The sequence below is a fragment of the Calypte anna genome, chromosome 1 (genome assembly GCF_003957555.1).
Source record: "Calypte anna isolate BGI_N300 chromosome 1, bCalAnn1_v1.p, whole genome shotgun sequence".
In the NCBI taxonomy this organism is placed as follows: Eukaryota; Metazoa; Chordata; class Aves; order Apodiformes; family Trochilidae; genus Calypte; species Calypte anna.
The window spans coordinates 49,869,992-49,889,598 of record NC_044244.1 but is presented as its reverse complement, the minus strand read 5'-3'; the positions used below and the strand labels follow the sequence as shown (position 1 = coordinate 49,889,598).

The window sequence follows — 19,607 nt, the reverse complement described above, 5'->3', positions numbered from 1 at the left end:
ATGTGTTTGACTGCACAGGAAAGGGATTAAGAATTAAGATACTTGAGAAGGAAACAATGTGTTTGTTAATTCGAAGTCTGAACCCACAGGCCTTCCACTGCATGTCTGTTAAGACAGAACTCAACAGGATGAATAAATTAGTAGGAATTTTTAATTGCCACAAAATTAACTGAAGACTTGAGATCAGCCTCACGAAGGGAACACATACAATGCAAAGGAGTGTGTCAGCTACCAGCTCACTTCATTTCCCCTACATGCCCTGCAAAACATACTGGAAAGAAAATGGTTTAAGAACCATAAAGTTTGGGGTAACACGAGCATTAAGACACGAAGAAGAGTCATCCAGAAGACGACGACAGTGAATATATTCTTCAACAAAGAAGCTGATGAAAGAGTCCAAACTGGAGACCTATATTAGGATTTGATCCAAGTAGTTAAGACATTTCCAGAATCATCACCTTTTACCCTTCTGGAAGGGAAGGCTTAACAAGCAATATAGAAAGATTGAAAGGGAAAGGATGACCAGCAACAGGATCTATGTGATACCATAGGATTATATGAAGGGATACTACAAGAAAGCAAGAGTCTTGTAATTTTAAGTGGCTCAGTTGTGGACTTGTCATTTACCTTCAGAGACCAGGATGTTCACATGAAGCAGGAGATGCAAAGAACATTTGAGAGTGGAGGCTGGGTAAGAATTTTAAAGAAACGTTTTTCCTCAGGTCTTAGAAACAGCTTCATTATGTACAAGAAAGATCAAAGTGGAAGAAAATAAATTATCACCCACAGTGCTTAATAGACAGAGCAGGCATTTCCCTTTTGAGCTCATGGGGCATGACTGAATTGGTGAGGTTGGGACTGTACAGGATCTAAACAGAAGAACTACAAGAGTAGTTGCCAAGTCTGAAGGAAAAAGTACAGAATTGAAGCTGAGACCATTATTTTAACAAGTGAGGAAGAAGTAAAGGGAAGCACAGTAAAGACTTGGCTTCAGACCAGTAAAGGAATCCCTAGAAAATAAATTTTAAAAGTAGGGATTAAAGACAGTCAACAGCTTCTGCTGAGCATTGAGGATTTTTTTAAGACTTCTGAAGATTTTGACATTTACTTTTAGTTAACCTTGGGGAGATTTTATCTTTCCATACAAAATTTCATTTGTCCTCAGCTTACTGAACAAGGTATAACTTATAACTCAAGGTTACATTTTATTTTTGAGTTAAACTTGGGCCAGCAGAACACAATGTACCTTGTACCACTCCCTCCTTTAATGTACCTTTACTGTTTCTAGTGCCCTAACTGAACTTAAAAATCGACTGAAAGATCCTGGCAACACATAGATTAAATTTTATTGTAAAGTTTCTTTAAGACTTCAAGATAAAGTGAGCAGAGGAGTTTGTCTGTTTGTTTTTAACTTCTAAATGTTCTGATTAATTCGTTTCAAGGCTCTCACTTGGCACTAGCTTTTTCTGTGTATGAAGTATTGGAAATTAGCCTGTTAAGGAAAATAGTTAAATCCCTTTACAGTATTCTGGTACTACTTATACACTCCAGGATTAAGAACTAAAATTCTAAGACCTAAAGACAGGACTTCTTATATGATTGAGTCCTGGGAACACAGATTTGTTATTATGAAATATTTTTGCAGATAAATTAAGATTGATATATTGTCTGATCATCTGAAAGCAGATCAGTACGCAAATTATTTTCAACTATTGTTCTTGAGCTACATTACTATGCTTCTACTGCCATTAATCTAATTAAATGTTTAAGTGTGAGTGAGAATTTAGGGTTTTTTTTAAAAATAATCCATTTCAGCTTCATTTTCATGCCAAGAACAATGAAATTTTATGGACTGTACCAATTTAGTTCTAAAATCTTGACCAACAGTACATAGCAGAATCTTGCATTGTTTACTCGTATTCAGATATTTTGACCATGATCCTCCTCATTCAGTTCCCTTCCACAGAACAAATTACTATAAAAACAGACACATGAAAAGGAAAAGGCAGTTTTGTGTTAAGTCCTGGAAGCAAGACCTGCTGCAAACACATCCAAGTGTTTTAAGAAATGTATCCCGTACATAATTTGCTGTGAAACTGGTATCATATAGAAGATAAGCAGGAATACTTTTTGCTCTTTATTCAGTTTATTTTTTATATAGTTCTATTCAGCTTGGAGGCATCAACTATTTTTTATTATAATTAGCTCACTGAATAAAGTCAAGCTACTCAAGTTATGTCGAATACAGCTGTTTGAGTCAAATGGACTTAATATCCACAGAGTTCACTACGTATGTCAAGTTATGTCAAAGAATCTGATCCATCTCTATGCTTCTTACAAAGAACTGAAATGCACTCTTTTGCTTTGCTATCCTGTAAGAGTAAGTTTTCAAACAAAAAACCCACAGATCTATCTTTAAAAAAAAAAAACAAAAAAACCCACCCAAAACATAATAGATTATACAATGAAATACTGAACAAGGTTAAGGGGGAACAATACATAGCTTTTCTAATCCAAGACAACAAAAACTAAACAGAAGGAGCTTTCCCATGGTAAAAAAAGGTGGTCCTTCCAAAACACATAGGTAAGTTGTGGTTTTTAACCCTGGAGCAAAGGACAGCTGGCAAAGCAAACCAGAAAAAAAGCACAACAGTATTTAATAAAGATACAACACCTGGTTTAGGATAGGACAGGACGGGACAGGACAGTCTCCCAAAAGAATTGTATTTCAGTAGTCAGGATGCTGTAACCTATCAGCTTACCCGAGCACCTTGAGAGAACTACCAATACATACATATATTGTCCTATTTTGTTCTCATGATGATCATAACTTTTTATACCTTTCCAGCAGTCCCCAGAGACAGCCTATTAGCTCAAGTGACCTTCATTGCAACAAAATGACATTCTTATCACCTTGAAAATATTTCAAGCCAAGTTATAAAATGTATGGCCACCTTTACCTGTTTAACTCAATTCTTTTGGAGACTGAGCTTTAGCTAACACGGAAAATACAGTACAGTGTATTTATTACATATAAATAAGCAATTTATTACTTAATCTCTCTCATGGCTATAGAAGGTTACAGAATTGCTAGAAAATTCTTTAGATTCAAGTTATGCTTTCCTTTTCTGTTCATTTAACATGAAGAGCAGACTTGCAATGTATGACACTAATAGAACTTTGGTAAGAGATGACATATGAAACCCCCCTTTTTATATTACATTAATAATCATATTGTTTGTATGTTTTCTTGGAAAACACAAATTCGTTGTACTGCTTAAATAAATCCATCTACTCATGAAGAAAAGCTGATCCCATGCCATAACCTAACACAAGCTGACTTTGAAAGTGATTTTGTGCTCTTCAAAACATGAAATTTAGCAAAAAATAAAGAAGCTGCTACACCTATTAATTATTTCTTACACCTACATTCTTGATGTACACAAATTTGAACAACGAACTACAAAGGCCAGATATAAATCTCAGGTTCTTTTCTAGTCCCTGTGCCAAGTTTTCAGTTTCCTGATTGTCCCACTGAGGTCCTAAACAACCTGGCTGAAAGCTAGGACAGAACACAGGATTGAAATATTTATTAAACTACTTATTACTTATTTCTTTCTAAAAGGGATATGAGATATTACAGAAAGAGCATGAAACATTACTGTTGCTTTAAAAAACACCCCACTTGCTCTGCAACTTCAACTTTGTCCCTCTAACCAAATGGTTCCTGTACCAGAGGACTGCTCAATATGTAGTTTTAACGTGCCTATTTTGCACTCCACTCTTCACACCTTTATTTATGGCAGGGTAAGGAGGAATAGAAAGCAAAGAAATAGTATCCTAATTGAAAATTGCCCTTGTATTTAATGCTGGGGGGCCAGCTGGCAGACCTACCCTGAAGACACCTGGGAAGCATGCTACTCATCTTTTATTAAAGATGTGTGGTGCACACAGCTAAGTGAGCACTCTTGCCTAACCACATGGCTTCCAAGACTGGACAAGTTGACAATAAACAAGGAAGACAGACAAATCCATGGCAAATTAAACAGCTAGTAAGTGAATCTCAAAAAAGAAAGCTCACATGGAAGACATATGGGGTAATAGGTGCAGTTTACTCCTGGGCAGATCCCAACTGGACATCAAAAACTTTTTCTCAACAGTTGGACTTAGGAATAACCACTCCAGTGAAGTGGTTGATTCCTCAACACTGGACACTTTAAGACTCAGCTGGAAAAGGTGCTGGGCTATTAGACCTTAACTGTGTTCCTACCTAGAAAGACTGGACCAGATGGTCCTTGAGGTCCTTCCAACCTGGCATTCTATGATTTACTGCACGCTCACATATTCAGTATACATGAGTTTGTGATAGAGGTCTACAAAGGCAGCTTTTTCCACATGAAAGATGCAGTAATGCTAAATTTATCTCTCAGTCCAACAAAGTACATTTAATAATGGATGTAAATGAAAATGTAGCATTTCTCTGTTTATGCCTGTAACAGTCTATAGATCAACGCCTCTTAAAAAAATGAAAAAATCTCTCAACAAACAACACTGCACTCCACAGTTATGCATAAAACAAGCTCCTTTGAGTAGAAAGGATGAGAGAACCTCAAGTTGGCCTAAAACAACATCTGGCCCAGAGCCCTACAAAAAAGCTAAAAATTACCATCTGCACACTGAACTCTGCCATTCCCCAGGTAGATGCTGTTCTTCACTGGGAAAATGCATCTCCCATACTCAAGATTTTTGAGCAAGACACTCTTATTGACACTTACTAGCTTTAAGTTTTAGATCACAACAGCAGAAGGGAAGCCAGGGTGGGACAGAAGAGGATATTTAATCAGTCATGCTTTTAATAGGCCTGGAGATAATAAGATGAAGTAAACTAAATTTATCCTGAAAACATGTCCAAACTGTATGTCATGACACTGAATTTTTGCAAAAGCTAAGCCCTTAAATAATGGAAAATATTCTAGGGAACCAAGACAGAAAAAGAGCTACTTTTGTCCCACGGTATTCAGAATTACTAAAACCAACATACAGTTTTTGAAAGGCTGTCTTTTAGTAGGGGGTGAGCTCCTGAGGCAAGACGTAGCTAAAGAAAAGTAAGTTTTTCTTTTAAGTTGAAGCACCTGTTTTGGAGAAGCTTTCCAAATATGAGAAAACTGGGAGGCTAGCTTTCTCTATCTACCAGCACAGGACTCTTACACCACTGTTTACAAGGCTACTGTGCAACCATGAGCTTAACTGACCAAGTTAAATATTGACATACAGCCCTGGATGACTGATGTGCTGAACTGCATACTTCCCATTGCTCTTGGCATTCTGGTTTTGCTTCATCTCCTGTCAGTGTGGCTACCTGATATTGCTGCTTTCAAAGACAACTTACACTGCTTAAAAATTTCAAGGTGGATGGCTCTTCCTCTGTGTTCATCTACTCAGTCTAGAGGAAGGTACTAGCTGGTCTTTGTTTTGGATGTGCGAGTCTTATTACCTACCAGAGAAAATTGCATACTTTTTCACTAAGTACAACATATGACTTCAGATCACTGTTCCACATTAAATAGCAGCAAGCTCTGAGAGCACTATACCCCCAGGACCTCTATATAAAGCTTACATTGTCAGGAAAGGTATCCAACCAAGCAAATAGTCAGCGGTTATCACAAGAACAAGCAATCCAGCCAAACCAGACAGATATGCACCTGTCTGCATACGTGTGCAGGGAAGAACAGAGAAGCAGAAATCTACAGCAATGCCATTCCACAGACAACCTGTTGTCAACATGGAAGCAGTGGAAACACTGAAGAGGGGCTGCTTTATTTGCAGGTTATGAATATTTTGTGTGTTACTACCACAGAGGTTCATTAAAGAAAGATTAGGATTCAACATCAGACAAACTGCTAGAAACAAGATGGGTCTTGACATTTCTCCAGAAAAAACAACCCACTGACTGCAGTCAAAGTGCTCATCCCAAAAATATCCACTGGGTAGACTGAAGCATGGATTTCCCACTTGCCTGAAATTGCATTCACAGAGAAAAAGCCACTTCTTCCAAACAGGACGAGCTAAAAATTTCCAAGGACAACAAGGTTAAAAAATGAAGTACATATACACCAGACATAGCCAAAGCAAACCACAACCTGTAACTATGCACTTATTCCTGTAAAAGGAGAAAAGTCTGAAAGAAGATGGAAAGTAAGAATTTTCTGGGTCATTTAAGAGTAGTATGTACCCAAGAACCTTTCTCCAGTACTTTTATTTACTTAGCTTTATGTCCAAGACATGGGAGGCTCTTTAGGAGCCCTTTTCTGTGCACAGTAGCCACAAGGACCTTCACGGTCTTGATGAAGCCATGCTGCTAGTCTTCACTATGCTTGAGGAAAGTGTTCATTCCTTCCAGAATAAACAATTAAACCAAAACTCTTAAGAATTTCATGCATGGTTTTCATTTTCACAGAAGGTCAACAACAGTAGCCTAGCCTACTAAACTACTTCACCCTACTTCATCAGGGCAGATACAAGTGTATTTTGAGAAGCCTGATAGAAAAAAATCTCTTTGCTTAGAAGCTCCCTTCTGTCAGCACTTCCCAAGCACCTTTCTACAGAAAAGAATGTCTTGAACCTGTCTGTACTCCAACACCATTAAAATCCATTGTCAGTCATGCTATTAGCAGATTCCCTGCACTTGATCTTGATCCTTGCCCTGAACAGAACAGAAAACAAACAGAATAACTGACTTCCTGGAACCTTGGAGTACTCCAAATGCTGTTACATATGCTATTTGCTATATATGTATTTTGCTACATGTATACAACTGCTTAGTTGGAAGTGGATAAAAAGGAAGCAGAATTCCTTAGTTCAATTACAATGCCTGCTAAAAACATGTTTGATTTCTTGAATATTTGATGAAATTACCTCAAAATCTATTTTTAGAAGAAAAATATCTCTAACCTATGGAACAAATCTATTTCAGTGCCAAACACCAAAATATTTATTTCAGAACTGTAATAGGGACTAAAATTCTAAGGAAGCTTTCAATTATATTTTTCTGGGATAGAGAAGGAAACAACAAGACACCAGTCCTGGAGCAATTCATATGCATTTTTCAAGTGTTTGTGTCCAAGAAGTAAGTCAAGGCAGGCCTTGCTCTGACATTTCTTAGGAGTACATGGTGATTTAATAGCTGGCCACACAGAAGATGAGCTAGCCAGACACACAGCTTTTCTTTCTGAGAACTTCCCATTTGGATCCAAGGTGGAACGAGATGTTTTGTTGAACTGAACTACATTACAGGACTCTTTAAGCTCTGCAATAGCAACTTAAGACTGCAGCTGGCACGCAGCACAGATTTTTTTTTTCTTCCTTTCTATACAGAATGGGGATAAAAGCAAAACAGAGATAGCCTCTCACTATTCTGTATTTGTAACGCAGACACAAGGCATAATGTTTTGTTCTGGGGAGCAATCTTTAGAGAATACACCATTCTCCCTAGTAGCTTCCACAGCTACCACATGATGCAACCATCTGGTCTGTTAACAACTGCCTTTTGTATGTACTTGCAAAAAGTCTGGCAAGAGGTATCAGAAGTAAAAGCTCCTACAAACCTAACAAATGTACTGCTGGTAACAAGAACAACATTGGAAGGGGGCACAGTATGAGAAATACTAACACACCAGTGCCATGTTCAACCTTGCTAGACTCATGTACATCTTTGCTTAGAGACCTATACTATGCATAGTTAAAAGTTACCTGAATCATGTCTCTAGATCCGTGATAGGTCACAATAAATCCAGAAAACCCAAGATATAGCTTGGGTGCTGCATCATAAAATTTCAAAACTGATGGTTAACTTAAGCAACAGTGAGAAACCAGATAAGCCAATAGGATCAAGTGATTTCTTAGCAGAAGTGAAGAATATCTGTCCTTTACTTTGGAAAGGACATACCAAGACTTATGCCACAATATTGTTTTAGCAGCACAACCAGAAGTTGAGTAATAGTGATAGGACAGTTTAATATTGGCAAGTTCAACCAAAATTCTAAATCAGACCAAGAAAAAGGATAAATGAATACAAGCTACACCATCTACAGCAAACTCACTTTTCACACAACTCGTTCATGTCCCTTCAGATCTACTTCAAAAACTCCCACAACACAGACAAGCTCAGCCTGCTACCCACTGTCACAGGTTAACAGCCAAACTTCTTTTGCTCAAGGGGCTATCAGTTCTGCAGCTCACCTTCTGTTCACCACACACCATTCTCAACATAAACATTCATGGCAACATCTAAGAAGGTTTGTATTGTAAACATTCACTGAATATCAAGAAGTTTGTAACCACCCTATTCTTACTAGTTTTTAAGAGCAGAATAGATTCCCAATCTAATGCAGGAAATCTAACACCACCAGATAGCTAGTGCAAGAACCTGAACAGAGTGTTAATTCAATCCACAGTAAATGAAGAGAACAAGTAAAAAGAATTTCATTTCTAAAGCTGGAAAATTATGTGATCTAGCAATAGCTTAATTCTTGCAGTGAATAATGATATCAGAATGAGACTACAAACAGTTTTTTCTTGGGATACCCAAAGCAATATGCCCTTTAGATCCGCACCACTTAAAAAGAGGCACAAAGTATTTTTTCTTATCTTTTTTCTCTGTTAAAAAAAAAAAAAGCATTGTCTTATTTATTCTTGCTGTTTTGAGGAGGCTTACTCACCGCTTCAGAATTATCAATGAAAGGGTCTGTTTCATCATAACCATAACCGATATCAATTAGATCCTGCAGGCGATCCTTCCGATGTTTGTGGGGCTTTCCACCCTGAAAACAAAGTAAGCATTATATAAATTTGGTAAACAGTGAAGCAAATTACTATAGTTGACAAAACTAAGGCATAGGCAGGAATTACCATTTTTGCTTTCTTGGATACTTCCTTGGAGATGGTCTACATGGCAAATAAAAACTTTCACATGTTAATTAATTCTGGCACACACTTTACTATAGCCTCAGCATCATCCCTGAGGAGTATTCAGCTTGCCACATACTATCTGAATGACCAAGACCTTTCCAACCTCTCCTATTCAGAGATGCTTCCCTGTACATTTTACAACATAGTGACAGGATTGTTAGGGATAGAAGGACAGGGCTAACTTAAGTGTTAAGTGTTTCAGTATGTTAGAGTTGTTAAAAAGGAATACAATGATAGCTTGTATTTCACTGAAGTGTTTCCCCACGTAAGATGGATTGCTTTTTAACGGGAAAGTGAAGCCTAAGTCAGGCTTAAGTCAGGAAAACATTAATCTGGTACTTGCAAATATGGTGTTTTCAAGAAGTTACAGCATCCATGTGACATAACTGAAGAAAACTATTAAGATAAAAATCCTTTGAAATGCAAGAGCTCTTACTTTGGTTGATAGCACTGGACATGAAATTATTACTCAAGTAATATGCCAGAAGTTGTATCACAGATCGGGCTCGTTTCCCTTCAGGAGATACTAAGCCTAATTTTAACCTGCAAATATTTCTTGCATGTGAAAACTGTCTTGTTAAATCAAGTCAAGTAGAAACTCACAACCAGCTCAAAATTCAGTGCATCCAAACTTAGATATACAAAAGGCAATCTGCTTAGGGTATAAGACCTAATGAAAAGAGTTTTCTGACTCCCATGTATTGTCAGAATTGTTGCTACAAAAGTCTTAAATTCTCCAAAAGTCACCATGTCCTTATATGAATTTAAGAAGACTTGCTCATGAAGCTTCTCTGCCTATATTCTGAAGTTCTAAGCATGTTTAGAAAAAAGTCTTTTCAGCTATGACATACAAATCTATTTGTTACTATGAGTATGCAGATACTGTTCAAAGGTTTCATCCTTGCTCTTTAATGAGAAGTGTGAACATCTGAACACCTCCACCTTAACAATAGTTTGCAAGAAGTCAAGTTTGTAACTAAGAATACGCTTCTGCAAGCAAACAGAAATCTCTCCAGTAGAAATCAATAAATGCAATAGTCCCAGGAGAAAACCCTCAAAAGCGAGTTATTTTCAATTCATGCTTCCAGTATAAGTATTACTAAATTTTCTGATCAGTTCTAGCATCCCCTACAGTCACTCACTTGGTAAAACATCTGAATGACTGCACGTTCCTAAAACTTTTGTCGTCTTAAAAAGAGAGTTTGGATTAGTGAAAAAAAAATCTTAGTAAAATAAAGGTAGAACTTGAGAACTGTTTAAAGTCCAAAGCAAAACTTTATGGAATTGTCATGAATTTTGATTGAGGAGCAAACAAATTGTCTGAAGAACGCTACAAAAACTATACTTTACCTCAACTCATCTCACTAATGTGTAATGCATTCTACTTCTATACCACACATCTTGCTAAGAGTAATTAACCATCAACACTCCTATCTGTGAGTCCAAAATAATTTTGCAGCAATAGCTATACTGTGATTTCTATGATTTCAGTTTATGGGCATTAAAAAAAAATTTGAGACAACTTGATCACGTTATTCATAAAAACACAGCGTAAATACAGAACAAAGTTAATAATCAAAAAGAAAGCGTCATAGTAGCCAATGACTAAAAGCAGGATAAAATAGTAATCTGTATTCAGACATATGAAAATATATGAACCATTGCAGCAGTTAGTTTTCATACTTTCCCAAGAGTTCCTCCAACCTTCCTATCCTAGAACAGCAGTCAAGAGATTAGAGAAAACTAAGATGTCTAGTTCTTGAGGTTTCAAACAGTACTGATGTAACTATTCAGAAAACTCATTTTAGTTCAACAAGTTAACTGTGGCATATAACCTACTGTTTAAACAACCTTTTCACAACAGGACAAGAAGGTGGCAAATAGAGTAAAAAATTTTGAAGAATCTTCCAAGAACCTCAGCAGTCTATAAACCATTAAACCTGATTTCTACATTGGGCAAGTTAACCAAAATTATAAACAACACAACCATCAGGCACAAGAATATATATTCCAGAGCAGGCAAGAATTTTGGTAGAAGGAAGCAGTACTTCAAATGCTTTAAAAAAGGTCCAAAGATCCTTAAAGACAAAGCAACATCAGCCACAAGGGAAGGCTTCACTCAAATTGACATCTGGATTAAGGAAAGAAACAGTAAGAATAAAAAATTAATTTTGTCAAAAAAGTTATCAGGTAAATCACCAATTAATGTGTATTCATTCATCTTTAGAAGCAACAGAGAGAGCTTATGGGGGGTGAAGTGGTCAGATGACTGAAATTACTGTGGATATTAAATTTAAAAAGACAACTGAAGAATCAGTGCACCTCACACTTGCTCTGAACATACTATGATAAATGATCAACTGAATTCAGTATCAACAAAAGGAAGTAATCCACATAAAGAAAGTACAATCCAAGCAAGAAAAAAAATACAGCAGGCTTTCAATTTGATATGCTGCTCAGGAAGCATTAGAGTTGTTACATACAGTTCTGTAACATTTGTTTAACAATCAAGAGCAGTCAAAAAAGAAAAGAATTGGGACTTATGAAAAGAGGAACAGAGAACAAAATCAGAAGCCATCATTATATCACTGATAAATCAGGGCATCCTACCATTAATATACCTCCCTTTAAAAAAAGAAATTAGAACAAAAAGGGGAACAGTAAGTCATCCTTAGCAGTAAGGATGTTAAAGGTAAAAAACACCACTTCCACACAATAACAGAAAGTTAAGACCCTTCAGATGAGTAACAAAAGGGATGAATTCAGATGACAGCATAACAGTCTAGAAGAACAGGAAATATTTCACAGTTTCTTACAACACAGAAACTATGGAGCATGGAGTGAACTCGTCATACACAAAGTATGTTTTTGTATGACATAATCATCATTGTACTCAGTGCGACGGAACACAATTCAGTGAACTCAATATGATCTGGCACATTTATGGCAGAAAGCTGTACAAAGAGTGATATAACTTGCAGCCTTTGGCTTTGAGAGAAACTGAGCCATGGATTGCTAGGCAGGCACAGTAAAGTATTATTAATGCACACTTACTCTGTTATGCTTTCTTTATACCATTAGTGTCAGAGGACTATCCCACCAGCTATCAGATGGTCCTTTGTTTTGATCCAATTAAAAAACCTTAAAGATTATTTGACTTCATTTTAAATGGATATAGATAAGTGAAGTACCTAATTAGTATAAGAAGATGTAGTACTTCCTGCAAACCCGAAAAGAACATTTTACTTCTCTCATTCAACCAGTGATCACTTTCATACTGAAGTGCTGTTAAAGAGAAAAGAATGGTCATCTACTCCATGGGATCCCTGTTCTAGTTTAAGCTAAAGAGCAAGTGTGTCACCACAAGAATCAGAAGATGGCTGCATGTTGTCAGAAAATGAGCAATTGTATCGGGTAGTGTACAGAGATGCAGTAACTCTGAGCACAGAGGGTAAGTAAAGACTGATAGTGCTCATACTGGAGGAGGGAAAGGATTAATCCCTCCCCACCCTCCAAGTTTAGTAGCCATAACCTAGTAACTTCTGTAGAAGATGTTCCACTTCCAGGAATTCTGAGAGGCATAAGGTATGGCAGAGAATGAGAGTAAGGCAAGAAATCAGAAGTGCACACACTAATCGATATACCTGTGCACAATGAATATGAACTGTTGTAAAATGGCAGGTGATGACCTATTGTTTTCTAATAGTTAAAAGTATTATAAGCACCTTTTTTTGACTACTGAGTACTGAACTCAAGTTTTCATATGTCTAATAAAATCATGTTTTGTCCTGAAGTGCATTTGTTTAGCTTTGATGTAAGCATTAATGTACATATAAAATCAGTTTGTTTCCACTACCACTTCCTCCTACATGTATCACCTTACATGCATTACACTGACTTTCATCTGCTGTAGTTAAGCAACTTGTTTCAGGCCATTACAAAATCCTAAACTTGTATTGTAGAAATTAGTTTCCCAAAAGAATACAGTTGAAACAGTTTTCTCTCACATTCAAAAAAAAATTTATCATTCCAATAAAAAGCAAACAGTATTCTGGAACTGCCTTCTCTGTTCACTGGATTCCATTCACTTGGAATCCGGTTCACTTGGGTTCCATTAATTCTTCCAAAGCATGAAAATTATTCTTTTCAGCTTAAGGGTTTCTTTCGTTATGTATCACAGCTAACATAGCCTGAAATAGCAATTACATCTTGAAGAACTCAAAGAGAATGCACTCAGAAAAATCTCAGAAGAAAAACTAAATCAAATCAGACAAGACAGATTTTAATATGTATATTAAGTGCAAAAAATACAAATGACTGCTCTTGTTCCCTTTCTCTACTATTGAGGTGCTCTATTTGTAATCCAGAGTATCAACATGCCTAAGCATGATGAGTTTTGACTGCCAGCTCAGAATTAATCACCCACCCTACCCATATGAATTCTAAAGACCTGTTTGGGTGTGGTTTTAGTCAACATTTTCTAATTTCCACCATTAGTGAAAGCCTCTTCATGTTACCACCTAGTGTTGTTCAAATCACTCATGCAACACTTTCAGGAGTCAGCATAGTATCTTTAGGCAGCTGGCAGCTACAAGTTAAACTCACCAAGCAATGATTTATTATTCAACAATAACTTCTTGTGGAAAAATTCCAGTCTAGTCAGAAATTCACGAAAATTCATCTTGATTAAGACCAAACAGAAGAGCTGTTCAATAGTGCACAACAGCATTACATAAAAATTACTTCCTTCAGCATAGTACTTATCATGAGTATTGACCTGCATCTATTACTCTCTTGTATTTATATAGGAACCTTTTCCAAGAATAGCTTCACAAGCTATAATATCCTACAGACAAATCTATTTAACAGACTTGTCTAATAAGCTTGTAGCAGCTTCAAGCTGCTATATATAATGAGACAGTTTGCTCCAAAGTGTACAGAAGTCATTTGACATTACATTAGAAACCCTATGCAGGAAGAAACCTCTGATGTTAACATCTCCACAGCATCACAAGTTACCACTATTAAATAGTTGTATATTTTAATACAGGTACAATAACTCACGTATTTTGCCTCAAACTTCTTGGCTAGCATTTCTACTTCATGTCGCTCACGCTGTTCATCATTAAATGGATCTTCTGATTGAACGGATTTCTTCTGAAAAATGCAGAAGTTAAATATTAATTCCAAGAGAAACAGAGTATAGCTAGTAAAAAGCTATTAAATATAAACAAACAATGCTCTGATGACCAAGTAGTCAAAATTTATACTGAGTCCAAATACTTACTTTATTCTCAACAAACTAGTTTGATCCATTCAATTATCATTCAATTACTTTTCTTGTAATGAGAACAAACAAGAAAGTTGAGAAAGACTCAGATTTTCATTTTTCCCAAGAATTCCAGTACAACCTCAAATGAAAGCGTTAAGAGCAAACCATGGCCACCTGAGGTTCAAAAAACCTCCAAATACAACTCCTTTTCACCTCTGCTTCTACTGCTGCTGTGATCCTTCCAATACAATATACAAGATGTTCTTGGTACACTAATCAGAGCAGCAAAGCAGACAGAAGACTAAAAAGCTCAGTATGTTACAACCATAATTAATGTAGCCCTTTAAACTCTTGTACTGTTACTTTTTTTCTTCAGATTATTTCAGTAATTGTTGCATGAATTCTACAAGATTGCCACTATGGCAGACAGGACAATAGATGTTTAATAATACCACAATAGTGCCAACAAGCATGATGTATCCCCTCCCGCCCTTTTTTTTTTTTTTTTTTTTTTGAGCAAGAGTTTTTAAATTACACAACGTCAACGAAGAGTAATCAAGGGTATGGGTAATGTTGTTTGTTGTTTTTTTTTTTTAATAAAGTATGGAAGAAAAACAGGGCCACCTTCTTCAAATGAGAGTTCACACAGAATACAGATACTGTGGGAATCAGGGAAGGTACTGGGATGATAAAACACGGTGGGGATAGAGTTCCATTTTACAGAAATTCATGGATGGCAATTGACTTTACTGTACATGGACCACTCATTAATGAATAAATGAAGACTTATGGTAGCCCAGAACAGAAAAAAGCAACACTAAGTTCATGAAAAGCTTATATACTGACTAAATAGTAGCCAAAGAACACAAACTAGCTCAATAGTATTCAAGACCAACGTAATAATATAAGTAAGCTTAGAAAAACTGCAAACACCACATAAATACCTTACATTTTCTAAACTAGGTCCTTGAGGGAAAAAAAAGAGGTTATTGTTAATCCTAAAACATAAATTTAAGTTACATACATATTTCCTGTAGGCATAATTAAAAATAGTGCTCAAATCATGCAACACTGCTTTCTCTACTTTTAACTGGGAAAACCTATTCCAAATCTTCATCTAGGCAAATCTGTTTGGTTTTCCTTTTAATTGTGAAACAAAACAAGGCTGAGGTCAGAAGTCAAGCAAAATTTACTATTTAAGTTAAACTTGCTTTTCTCCATCAAACTCTCAAAGCTGTAACTATGACGTTGATTAGTTAAGGACCACTGGAATTGCAACTTCAAGCAGTTTTCAGTTTGGACAGTTTCTAAGTGCTCTGACAGACTGCTCTCAGACTCTGCAGTACCTTTAAGATATTACTGATTCAGCATCTTTACAGACCACTTGACAGAAACCAACTTGGCCTTCTGGTTGACCCATTAGTTTTACGCACCAAGCTTTGATTACGCCCACAGAAGAGGAAGCACAATTTCAATTCTGCCAGTTTTTAAGAGATAAATAAACTCTTAAACCATGCTGATTTGTTACTCACATCCAAAACTTCATATAAATAATTCCTACCAAAAGATAAACTCTACGAACAAATCTATCAAAGTAGAATGCTCTCTTTATCAAGATAAAACGCACAGGAAAAGGACACAAGTTTCTAACATAAATATTCCCATTACCTTCCAATTCAGGCTAGAAACCCAAATTTGGAATTAAAAAAACCCAGAAGTTGCACTCAGCCCATGAGGTAAGTTTTAGGATTCTCTACCATTTCATTAAGACACCTATTAAATATCTGAAGTTACTCCTCTGCCTTAGTCCTTGCCTTCCCAAAACAGCCTGCCTCTGGAGAGCCTTCTTGATTGCTGCAGTTCCAAGGAACATTACAAGATAGAAACACAAGCTCCTAGTTTTATAATGTGGAACTTTGATGGAAAGAGTTATAAGGAAGTTGAGCAACTTCTTGTAAGGGATAAGGAGTCAACACTAGCTTTCTGAACACCCACTCAGTCTTCACACTCCAAGAACAGTTTGCATAGCTAAGTTTATATTAACTGCTCATTTTAAACTGATTTATTACTAAAATAACCAATTCAAAAAACTAAATTTCTACTTGAAATTACAGCATCATCTGCCAACTAGCTCCTACCTACGTGGAAAGAGCAAAACTCAAGATTCCGCAGAAAACTGGTCAGGCATTTCTCAGTCAAGCTTCATTTTAACAAGGTCATTTTTCTCTGCTGCCATTAACTGGCATAAATCACCACAGCTATCCTACTACACAAGCAAGATAAGTGTTCCTTTCACAATTTTTTTCTATTTTAGAACTTTGAACAAATTACATAATTTGTTGGTCAGAGAACACCCAAGGTGAAATACTTCTGTCATCCTAAGCCTCCTGCACTGTGAAGAGCAAATTCTCCTTTCATATTTCCTTAAAACTATGAAGGAAGCAGCAAGCAATAAGTTCATTGCTGGATAAGATGCATTGCACCTCTCTTACCATGCTGATTGATACAAGGTTTTAAGTCCATATCAAAGTAGCTTTTTCAGCTTCTACCATATAGCAAGAAGTTCCACCGACAGGCCAACCACATACCCATTTTTAAACAAGAATACCAGTCCAGAACCACTTTAACAAGGATCACAATTTATGACAATGTTTTGCATCATCCGCTGGTTGTTTCACACAGTCCAGCAATAGACAGGCCATTATCATCCATTCATTTCACATTGAACCCCTACAGAAAGCTGGAAAATGTAAATAATTTCTTATAAAACATTTAAACCTGTACTTTTACCATAAAAGCAGTCTCTGATGCCAACTGCACACACACACAAAAAAAAAAACCCAAAAAACCTAACTCCCCCCAGAAGTAATGAAATTTGCATCCAAACATTAGAAAGCCTTTTGTCCCTATTTTGCAATTAGCATTTTCCCAATCTACAGAAAAGAAGGAGTTATGGAACTGGGAACTACCGAAGGGAAAAATCAGCCTACACATACCGAATGGCTTCTCAACATTTAACACAATTTTCATCTTTGCAGAGGAACTGCTCAGAACGACAGCACTTCACAGAGCAGCATGTGTATGCTATACCTATTCAGAGGATCTGGCAGGAGTGCTTGCCCACAACAGTTGTAGGACAGGATGAACAGAAAGCACCTTTTAACTTGCATCAGAAGATCTCAGAGGGATTAAAGTCAGCCATTGATTTTTCTGCCTTCCATATTTGAACTCAATTCACTGTGTACATCCCTCCTGCTACAGAACAAAAAGTGAGCAAGCTGCTCAGTATAGTTATGGCATCAACACTAGCAGCACTTTGGTTCATAAAACAGAAGTTTTAGCCATCCTCGAGTTTGTGCTGGAGGTAAAAATCCAACGGTGGTATCACCACTGATGTTTGAGGTTTGCTTTTATCATCAGAACTATCATAACTTTCTTAGTAGTAGTCACTACCCTTTCCAACAAGATGTAAGCTTTCTGTACAATTGCCTGGGTACCAAAATTAAGAGAAGTCACAACTATTAAAATCAAGTGCAACTTCACTGGCATCCTCAACTCACTGGGCGTTTTAAGTGGGACCAGTTTAAGGACATGTGTCCCTCCTTCCTATTTAAACACTGCATCCGGTTGATTGGCTAGTGCTGCTTGTTTCATATAGGTGTTTGCACAAGCTTTTCTCCTTAACAACCGAAGTAGTTCGAGTATCAAATATTTTCTGGTTGGGAGGCACTGGAAAAGTAGTTTCTTTGAGTTTGTTTTTTTTTTTTTTCCTTAAATTAAGTTCTTCACAGGTATAGGTGATGCTGCAGTTTCAACAACACTGAGCTCTCATTCATCCCTGCCCCACAAAGACCGCAGAAACTCATATCTAAGTCAACTAATGCTCACCAGACTGCTTCTCAAAGCTTGTGGCAAAGCCGGACTAACTCTTCATTTACCTGCACACAGCCTACAGACAATCTGGAAAACAGACCGGCATGGTAATAGCTTCATTCAGTTGCCGGAAAATAAACTCCCAGACGGGAGGATACAACACTACCACTCCCCGGGCACACAAGGATAAGGGTGGGGAGCCAGTTCGTACAAGACACCGGGAGCCCTCAAACAGGGGCGACAAGTGGGAATCCCTCCCTTCCCCCACGGGCACAGGCGCAGCCACAGCGCCAGGAGGAGTCCGGAGCGACTGCAAGGCCGCCGGACTTCCCCCTAGGGCACCGCCCCGCCGGGCCGGGACCACCCCCGAGCAGTACGGGGCGACCGATAACATTAACGGCGAGGCCGGGGGCGCGGGCCGCTGCCAACCGGGAAGAGAAGGCGGAGGAAGCGCGAGGGGGCCCGGCCCGGCGGGAGGGGAGGGGGAAGGGGAGGTCCCGTACCCGCGAGTCCCCGCAGAGCAGCAGCTCCGGGTAGCTGAACTCCACGCAGCCCTCCTCGGTGGGGTCCTTCAGCACCACCTCCAGGCGGACCGTCTGGCGGAGTGGGAGCGCCTCCTGCGGCGGCGGCGGCTCCTGCCGGCTGCTCTGCCGCGGCGGCGGCGGTAGCTGCGGCGGCGGCAGCGGCGGTGGCTCGGGCCGGGGGGGTTCCCGCTGCGGCTGCTGCTCGGGCCGGACGCTCTCTCGGGGCGGCTCCAGGCGGGCGGCGCTCTCGCGGGGCGGCGGCGGCGGCTCCGGCCGGGAGAGCTCGTGCGGCGGCTCCGACGGCGCCAACAGCGGCGCCTCGCGGCCCGCCGGCGGCGGCGGAGGCTGCTCTGCCTCGCGGCCCCCCGGCTCCCGCTCCAGCGCCGGACTCTCGCCCTCCCGGCGCCTCACGGGTGACAGGCTAATGAACGGCACCCGGCGCGGCTCCGCCATCCTCCGCCGCCGCCCCCCCTCCCCCCGCCCGCCGTTCGCCGGCCCCCGCCTCACGCGCTCGGTGACACCGCTCTCCCCGCTCCCTCCCACCGGCGGCTCCTCCCTCTCCCCTCCCCCTTCCTCCGCCGCCCGGTAGGAGCTGCCCCTACGTTCTCCTCGCCGCCTCCACCCCCGCCATCTTGGCGCCCCCCCACATAAATAGAAGCAGGCCCGCAGGCCGCGCAGGCGCACCGCCGCCGCACCGCCCCTCGTCGCTGCTGTTATTGCTCAGCTTCCCCCCCCGCAACGTCAGCGCGGCCGCCGGTGCCCGCCCCCGGTTGCCTTGGCGATGTGCACGCTGCTCCGCCGCCGTCGCCTTAAAGGGCCCGCGGCCCCGGCAGCCCTGCTCGCCGCTTTCCCGGCCGCCCCGGGCCGCCCCGCCTGCCGGCACACCCTGGTGGGGCAATGGCGGCCGCGCCGCCCGCCGCCTCCCCTCCTCCTCCTCGCGGCAGCCCGAGGGGGGGGCGGCCGTTGGCGCC

General features: G+C 39.6%; 1 protein-coding gene across 1 annotated transcript in view; it reads right to left on the bottom strand.

The window, feature by feature from the left end:
• UBN2 (ubinuclein 2) overlaps nt 1–19,089 on the bottom strand; it is a 52,457-nt gene extending 33,368 nt beyond the window's left edge. Inside the window, exons 1-3 of the mRNA XM_030447084.1 lie at nt 18,616–19,089; nt 14,032–14,124; nt 8,718–8,819 (exon numbers count right to left, since the gene is read on the bottom strand). Coding sequence (XP_030302944.1) covers nt 8,718–8,819; nt 14,032–14,124; nt 18,616–19,089 — 669 coding nt within the window. The remainder of the gene's footprint in view (nt 1–8,717; nt 8,820–14,031; nt 14,125–18,615) is intronic.
• Between the last annotated feature and the right edge of the window lie 518 nt (nt 19,090–19,607).